The sequence below is a fragment of the Mauremys mutica genome, chromosome 1 (genome assembly GCF_020497125.1).
Source record: "Mauremys mutica isolate MM-2020 ecotype Southern chromosome 1, ASM2049712v1, whole genome shotgun sequence".
Classification (NCBI taxonomy): Eukaryota; Metazoa; Chordata; order Testudines; family Geoemydidae; genus Mauremys; species Mauremys mutica.
This window is the reverse complement of record NC_059072.1, coordinates 157,733,141-157,742,356: the sequence shown is the minus strand read 5'-3', so window position 1 is coordinate 157,742,356 and position 9,216 is coordinate 157,733,141. Positions and strand designations below refer to the sequence as shown.

General features: G+C 46.5%; 1 protein-coding gene across 18 annotated transcripts in view; it reads right to left on the bottom strand.

Moving 5' to 3' along the window:
* Positions 1-5,358: 5,358 nt before the first annotated feature.
* Positions 5,359-9,216, bottom strand: part of CD58 (CD58 molecule) — a 78,232-nt gene continuing 74,374 nt past the window's right edge. For 8 of the 18 annotated variants that reach the window (XM_045001157.1, XM_045001151.1, XM_045001158.1 and 5 more), the window contains one exon: positions 5,360-8,274. In XM_045001157.1, coding sequence (XP_044857092.1) covers positions 8,246-8,274 — 29 coding nt within the window. In that variant the 3' untranslated portion in view covers positions 5,360-8,245. Of the gene's footprint in view, positions 8,275-9,216 lie in introns of all 18 variants that reach the window. The other 10 variants (XM_045001152.1, XM_045001162.1, XM_045001163.1 and 7 more) reach the window with 3 other exon arrangements.

Genomic DNA, 9,216 nt, shown 5'->3' with positions numbered 1-9,216 from the left:
ATAATATTTACCTGGATTAACCAGTGAATGTTTTTAAAGTGTGTTGATGATAGAAGGCACTATATAAAATGTGAAGTAATCAATAATACATTCCTATTTTGTGTGAAGTTATTTTTGCGGTGTCCCTTTACTAGCCATTTACAAAACCTCTTTGATCATTTTGTTTTGCTCTGGACCCCTCCCTGCAAGGGAAGCAGCCTAGGGCAGCCAGTCCAGTGACAATAGGAAGTCATGATGAGAGATGAGTTCTGTTCTTGGCTCGCTCATTGCACGACCTTGGGCAAGTCCCATCACCTCTGTGCGTTGGTTTCCCCATTTCCATTAATGCGTGTCATGTGGTTCTATGCTATAAAACAACAAGTGTACATGACACTAAGGAAATTGGCAAAAATCAATGGAGGAAACTCTAAATACTGTCCCAAATGCTATATACAGGTAGACACATCTTTCCACTGATATGCAATGCAAACATAACCACCAATATGATGGAGAATTTCAAAAATGACTAGTGATTCTGGGCACTCCGCTTGAAACACCTTAAAGGGGCTTGATTTTCAGAGGGTTGGTGCTCAGCAGTTTCTGGAACTCCAGCCCTTTTAAAGAGTCTCAAGCTGAGCACCCAAATCTCAAGGCACCCAGAATCACTAGTCACTTTTGAAAATCTTGCCCAAGATTTTTGCCACATTAACAAAAAATGACAGGTATTGAAATACCAGCCACACCAGAGCTACGTATACTAACCATGATGGCTGGGAATGTTTGGATGTTGGAGCCTTTGTATCTCTCCCTCTGTTAACAACCAAATGAGGAGTTGTTATGCACCTGATGAGAATAAATGAAACAGGTGATATACAAGAAAGAATGAGTATGGGAAGATACCCTCAAATATGGCCCAAGTTCACAAACTATCTTATGAGAGAGAACAAAAAAATCATTATTATGACTCTGGTATGGAGAACAACAATGGAGCCTGGCTCGGGATTTAAACTGCACTTTGATCTAAACCTGAGAACACTGGGATAATTTAAATATGGACAACTGGAGAAACACAACATGTGGTCTAATTCATGATACTATAAAAGAAGAGGACAAAAACAGCTGAACATCAGTGTATAGTACCGTAGCACCGAGAGGTCCCAACGTGCTGGGTGATGTACAGACACAGAAAGAGACAGTCACTGATCCCAAAGAACTTAGTCTAAATAGACAAGACAGACACAGGGAGGAGGGAAATGGAAGCCCATGAGGGACAGAACCAGGAACAGAATTCATCTCTCCTGATTCCCATTCCAGTGCCCTATCATTGGACTATGCTGCCTCATTTTACGTTATAGGCAGTGTGGGTAGCGATGCCTGTACTAAAAGGGGCCTGACACTTTTCATTATAAGACTACGATTCTGTCACAGATTCCATGGCTTTCTGGGACCTCTGTGACTTCTTCTGGGGCAGGGCTGGAGCAGTTGTCAGCCCCAGGAACAGCTGACTGGTGGCCAGGCAGGGTGCCGCAGGTCAGCTGTTTCCGTGATCCAGGGGCTGGCTTCCGGTCAGCTGTTCTGTGCCCTGGGCTGGCTGCCAGTCAGTTGTTCCCATGGGCAGCCAGAACAGCTGACCGGCAGCCAGCCCGGGGCTGCCAGAACAGCGGTCCCCAGCCTGCCAGAGAAGCCACTGGGGTTGGGTCAGTCCCTCTGGGGCTGCAGCAGCAGTCGTCAGCCCCTGCCACAGAAGCAGCGGTGGGGCTGGAGCATTTGCAAACCCCAGCAGCACTGTTTACCCCCTCTCCCGGGTATTGTAGTAAAAGTCAGGGAGAGGTCCCAGGCTTCAGTGAATTTTGGTTTATTGATTTTTATAAAAACACCAGTGACAGAATCATAGTCTTAATTAAAAGACCCTGTTTTCACTTGCTTATAATTTTAACCACCTTTAACATCAAACTGAAATTTTCCATGCTGGGTGTCTGCCTCTGGCTGGTTAGGGGCAGGAGCTAGACAGTGGGAAGGATAGGGGAATAGAGACAGACTTCAGGGGCATAAGGGGGACAGGGACAGAAGGGTCTACAGCAGGGGTAGGCAACCGATGGCATGCGTGCCAAAGGCAGCACGGGAGCTGATTTTCAGTGGCATTTGCACTGCCCGGGTGCTGGCCACCAGTCCGGGGGCTCTGCATTTTAGTTTAATTTTAAATGAAGCTTCTTAAACATTTTAAAAACCTTATTTACTTTACACACAACAATAGTTTAGTTATATATTATAGACTTAGAGAAAGAGACCTTCTAAAAACGTTAAAATGTATTACTGGCACGCGAAACCTTAAATTAGAGTGACTAAATGAAGACTCGGCACACCACTTCTGAAAGGTTGCCGACCCCTGCTCCATAACCACTGCCCTACAGAACCTGGAGCAGAACCCAGTAGTCCTGAGTCTCTGCAACCCTCTGCTGTCAGCAAATAGTTGTGAAACTCACTGGCAATGTGTGTAGCTCATCCTCCTCTAGTGCCTGAGCTGCACACTCAGCCTACTGCTGCTACCAGATATGCTGTCAGCTCAAGTGGGCAAGGACTATGTTGTGGCTCTAAAGGTCTGAACCCCTCCAATGACCTAAACTGCGGGTCAATATGTTTCCATGTGATGGAATTTCTGTTGTTTTGAAAAACTTCAGAAATTACCTCCTGAAGACACCCACATTACAAGAGCACCAGGGCTGCACTGTCAAAGAATCCAAAGTTAGCAAATGGCAGCACTGAGATTGCCTGTGAAACTTTAATTCAGCCTCCGTGTTAGCATTAACTGCATGACCACAAACTATTTTTTCCACAAGAAACCCTGGATCATTCAGTGCATAAGGGTTGGGTAGTGGCTGTTGTCTGCAGAACTTACTATATTAATTGAGATGGAATATAGGGCCCAAAGATGTTAAAATAACCCAGTCACTGTCCAACATTAAACCATGTTAAGTTAAACTAGGTTTGGGGTTTTGTAAACAGAGACCTTAGCCCGCTTCATACCACAGCAAACACGTCATTAACAATTCTTCTAGCCTTTTATTCAAGATAAAAAGAAAGAAAAAAGCAACAAAGCGTTTGAAATGTAATTTTAAATAAGGCTTTCATTTTAACAATGTCCTTTGTTCCCTTTCCCTTCAGCTGGAAAGGGATTTTAGGAGGAAAAAACCCATCTCATAGTTGGTATAAAAAATGGTAATAATTGTCCTTCTGGGGAAAAGAGAAGTTGTTAGCTGAGATGGGCTGGAATTGTTATTAAAGTCTGATCCCGTTTCATCTCAGCTGATGTTTGGGATTCAGCTGGAGGTGGGAGAGCTGGTGATGCCTGTCTTTGTGGCAGAGGTGTAAAACTCATGCACTGCTCTAGTGGTGTGTCTGTGCAGTATACATATAAACGAAATCCACTGCATTTCAGCAAGCCCTCCGCTGGGATGAGTACTCATGTGACTACCATCTCTGTGACATAATACATCATCCAATGCTTTTCCTTGCAAATGAAAAATGGACATCACCGTTGTATTTGCGTCTGGGTCAGGCTTTGGGGTGCAAGACCGCGGCAGTCAAACTGGATAGCTTGTGAAACTTTGAGCTTGTGAAACTTTGGATGCTGGCAAAGTTTGTATGAAACTGGCAAAAGCCTTCCTCTCAGGTAGACAGAGCCTGCAAGTGGCTGGAGGCCAGGCAGAATGGTTCTCACCCACAGGATCAGATGTCCGGAGTTCAAATTCTGCAGGTGTTGAGACTGAGGGACTGAAAATTCAGGCACCTTTAATTGGTCTCCAGAGTTTTCTCCAGGAAAAGCAAAAATGTTCTTTGCAGACAGCTGTACAGTTCCAGCTTGGGAGGCCATGTTTTATTACTTGCCCAAAATTGTGCCTGTTGTGAAAAGTGTCTGTCAAACTATCAACTGATAGAGTGTGTCTGATTTCCAAATACCTAAAAAGCCATTCTCAGCTGCTTCCCAAAAGCAAGCAATGTCTGTGTGGTACACACATAAAACTCATCCACTGCTGTACAGGCATGTCTGTGTGGTACACATGTAAATCAAATCCAGTGCATTTCAACAAGCCGTCAGCTGGGATGTGAGCATTCACATGACTTGAAATAGTACATAGTATGAAATACTTGCAAAGACAAAGCCTCCATGTTAATAGGTCAAATTCAGGCTCTGTTGGTGTGAGAACCTGCCAAAATGCATTCCTATGCAGCCAAACGCGGGGTGCTGCTCAGTTTTTAAAGGGCACTTTCTACCTAACTGGCAAAGGCCTTCCCTGGAGTAAGAAAGTCCAGCCATAAAATATCCAAATGGCCTAGCTCTCCCCTACAGTGCAATTCTTCATTCATAATTTGACACTCAATTTTCCACTGCATATTTTTGACAGTTTTTCATTCTCAATTTTTGACTTGCAAATTTAGACTCTGTTTCCAGCTCTGCCGCCAATTTGCTGTGGGACCTGTGGTAAGTTATTTGTGCAAGAATCCCCTAAAGCAGAGTTTCTCAAACTGTGGTCAGTGGATAGTTCCCTCTAAGGCAGGCCTGCACAACTCATAAAGCGACGAGGACCATATTACTTCAAAGAAAAGAGCTGAGGGCCGAAACCCCCTCGGCCCTGCTCGACTCCCCCCGACCCAGTGCCACCCAGTCCCCCGAACACACACCCCCCAGCACCGCCCGGACCGCGGAAACACCCCCCCAGCGCTGCCAAAACACCCCCCCCAGCACCACCCAGCCCCCCCCGAAACACCCCCTCCAGCGCCACCCGCCCCATGGAAACAAACCCTCCTTCCCTAGCGCCGCCCCACCGAAACAGCGGTATTGAACCTTGGTAATATGTTATAGCGGGCCCCTAAAGTAGTATAATTAAGGTAAAAGAAAACTGTCTTTTTGCTAGAAGTAGAATAAGATCTTCCCCCAACTTTGTAATCAATTGCCCTGTTGAATGAATGAGGTGTGACTGAGGAAGGCGTGGAAGGCAGCACCTCCAGACAACTGCAACCCTTGGAGAGGGGATGGGAGTCAGACCAGATCAGGAGAACAGGTCAGCCATTGACTCCTCGCTCGCCTCCTCAGCTCCCCTTCCCCACCGCCGACTCACCCGCCCCCCTGCCGCTGCCTGCCCGCTCGCCTCCTCAGCCGCCGGCTCACCTGCCCCCCCGCCACTGCCTGCCCCCCACTCGCCTACTCACCCCCAGCCACTGCCTGCCTGCCTCCTCAGTCGCCTCCTCCCCTGCCACCAGCTCACCTGCCCCCCTGCCACTGCCCACCTCCTCAGTCCCCCGGCTCACCTACTCACCCCCCACCACTGCCCGCCTGCTCGTCTCCTCAGCCTCCCCCCCCCAGATCACCTGCCCCCCCACCTACTCACCTCCTGCCACTGCCCATCCGCTCGCCTCCTCAGCCGCTGCTTACCTACTCACCCCCCCACGGGCCGCACAGTGAGCCCACGTGGGCCGCATGTTGTGCAGGCCTGCTCTAAGGTGTGGGCCTGGGCTGCCACACATGAGAGAATGAAGGGCCATCCACCTAATTAGTGGAGCCACGCAGGCATGGCTCCACTAATTAGGTGTCTGGACCCTGGAGAAGACGCACATATAAGGTGAGGTGGTGGCCTTGGGGGGAATAGGGGTAGGTGGGAGGGGGCAGTGGGTGAGAGGAGAGGGTGGGGGGAATTTGGGATGTGCAGGGCTGCAGCGGCCAGAGAAAGAGGCGACCTTCCCCAGCTCCAGGACTGCGGCTGCCAGGAGAGACACCCCTCCTTCCCAGCCCCAGTTTGGGGGCTGCTGCAGTAGGGGAGAGAAGGAGAGAACTCCCTCCTTCCCAGCCTCAGCTCTGTGGCTGTTGTGGTGGGGGAGAGACGCCCCTCCTTCCCAGCTACAGCTCGGGGGAGAGAGGGCACATCCATTGCATTAGAAAGGTAAGACTACTGATATTAAAATGAGTTGTGTGGTTTTATTAGTGGAACAAAAAAAGTTAATATTAAGATTTTTTTTATATTGTGCTTTTATCCAAAGCACTTTGCAATAGTTAGCTAACGGTACAAACAACATCTGGAAAGATCATTAAGTGGTCCACTCAGATCCTCAGCAATTTTCAAGTGGTCCACAAAGAAAAATATTTGAGAACCACTGCCCTAAAGTATGCAGATTTTTTGGGTTGCTAACTTCATACATCAAAGCCTTGACTTGCAGAGATGCTGAAGTGAGAGCTGTGGGTGCTCAGCACGTCTGAAAAATTAAGCCCCACGTATCTCAAAAGGGCACCCTAAATTTGCGGGGTCTTTTGAAAATACAGTTTTAAACTTTTTTGCCTTTCTTTTCCCATCTGTAAAAAGGGGATAATATCTAATTCCTGTATAGCATCCACAGATTTTCAAGTGTCGTGCAAAAATGGGTGAGCATTAAGTGAGTAACCAGCTCTATAATCACAAAGGAGTGCATCAAACAATCTGGTTATTAAATTTTGGCACCCTAATGGCATGAAAGGTAAGATGTGCACTTTCCCTAGAACGTTAGCAGTTGAAAGGCTTGCTCATAGGAAAGGATAACCTAGAGCTGCACTATGAGTTTGACTTTCTCTTATGACTTCAATATCATATCAATTTGGACACTAATTTGGTTTGTTGTCAAGTTAAAGCTCATGGGCTATAATGCAAAGCAGTTGGAACATACCAGTAAATCTGGCCCTATTTCTAAAAATTCTTTATCAGTGTTACTAAAAACATTTTAAAGTAATGCAATGAAACAATATTAAAAATGGAATACCTTTCTCCCGGTCAGTGGTTGTTTCTTTCCTTTTTGTACAACATCCAGTTGGAGGGACCTATGCAAGTGGGTGCCACTCTTTCTTAAGAAAGTGACTTAATGGTTTCCTTCTTTGGGAAGAAGATTACAGAGGGAAAAATGACGTTCAGTATCTGGAGTCCTCCAATTGCCTTGACTCTGATCACACCAGTTTGAGACCTGGGTTTGGCACAGAGACTCTACTAGTTTCATTGGTTGATAATCTCCTTCTGATAGTGAATGAAGTGTCTGTGCTGATGCTTTCAGATCAGCTGTTTTGACACAGTTGTGGGTGCCACAGACGCAATTGCTCTTGACACTTACCCTGGAGTCTGAGGATACATTGTTTGGCTAGCAGGGATTCTCAAACTTCATTGCACCGTGACCCCCTTCTGACAACAAAAATTACTACACTACTCCAGGAAGACGGAACGAAGCCTGAGTCCTGCCCCCTTGGGTGGGGGTGAGGGGGCACCATAACCTGAGCCCCGCTGCCCAGGGCTGAAGCTGAAGCCTGAGCCCTGCTGCCCAAGGCTGAAGCCCTCGGGCTTTGGCTTCAGCCCCCCTCCTGGGCAGAGGGGCGCAGACTTTGGCTTCAAGTCTAACACCAGCCCTGGTGACCCCATTAAAACAGGGCCATGACCCACTTTTGAGCCCAACCAACAGTTTGAGAACCGCTGGGCTAGAGTAAATAGCAGAGTTGATACCATCTCCATTGAGCAAGAAGGTGTGTCTGCCTTTTGCTATTAAAAAAAAAATCAGAATTTGGTGGTGGCGGTGGAAGGTGATGGTGGTGCTTTCTGAAAGGACAGATAGAAACAAGAGCCAGGAAAGCTGTTGCTCATCTCTGCATGGACAGTGTCGTTGTGGCCTTTCCTTTCAGATAGGAGGCGGAGAAAATGAGAGTCGCCCTCTGAACACTCTTCTCTTCTGAATTTAAATAATGTTACAGTTAGAGTTTTATATCACATCCATTAGTTTTTTATTTGTCCCCATTCTCGTGTTAGTTAATGTCTGGAAACATTGGCATAAATAAACCTGGCTCCTATGTTTCATGTTCACTTGCTTGTAAAACAAAAGTACAAAAAGAAGCACGGATTCAAAGGGACTTGCTCCTTGACTCACTCTGTCCATTTTCAAAATAATGGACATTGAAGAAAGAGAGCGTCCGTCCTGGAAAGATAAAAGTGGGCATTGGAGGAAGGGATAGCTCAGTGGTTTGAGCATTGGCCTGCTAAACCCAGGGCTGTGAGCTCAATCCTTGAGGGGGCCACTTAGGGATTTAGTTGGGGATTGGGACTAGATGACTTCCTGAGGTCCCTTCCAACCCTGATAGTCTATGAAGCTTGAGAACAAATCTTCAAAACACATCTGTTAGGGAGCACTCATGGGCAACATCCAGAGAAGCTATTTCTTCTCTCAGTGTCTTTTGTCATGCCGCAATGAAGTTTAGTCCATTGTGTTGTTAGTCTGCCTCACTTTGCAGTTTAAGATCTGGAATAAAAGATGAATTCATTATATTTTTTATTTTAGTTTGCAACGTTTTATCAGTTACCCAAGACCACTGGAGATTTTAAACACTTGCAAACAATAAATATGAATTAATAAGATACTGTAGTATTTTGCTATGAAGTCTTTGGTCTATGTTAGTAGCAGCACCAGTTGATACTTGGTGTCGCTCCTGGGTATAATGCTGCAGGGTTTTTTTTTCCTATGGTAACATTATGCATTATGCATTTCTGAAGCGTCTGAGGATCTCACAGCTTTCCTAAGGCAGGTAAGCATTATCCTCATTTTGCAGATAAGGAAATTGAGGCACAGAGAAATTATAATGAGAAAGTGTCAGAACAGAATATCTAAAGTATTTACGTCATGTGATGGGCATCTAAATAAAACCAGGCTGATTTTCAGAAGGGATACTTAACTGCCACTTAAGTCAACACTTCCTTCTTAGTGCACCGGACACCAGCAACACAGGGAGACCAGTCTGTAGGCACCAAGGCAGATGGTGCCTCTCCTCCCACACCAAATCTCAGCCCAGTACCATTTCCACCCACTCCAGACCCCAGCAGGGGAGCTAGTCTAGCAGCATGGAGACCTGAAGCAGCTGGCACAACTCTCCAGTGGCCCCGGTACTTTTTGTTGAGTTCAGTTATGCTACATTGAAGAAGGGGAAGTAACTCCTGTGTTTGTTACATTTCCAAAGCAGCCTGTGTCTGAGATGTTATCCGACTGCATGGGTGGGTGGTTTGGCGTGGGTGGGGACTGTGGTTGTTTAGATAAGGGAAACCCCGTCAAAGGTGAGACCGCCAGGGCAAAATTTCAAAAGGGAACATTTTAAATTATTTTTGTTGCAAAAGTTAGTATCCCAGATCCATAGCAGCTTTGTTTGCTCTTGTTGTGTCCTGATGAGGCCAGTCTGAACACAGGACAAAA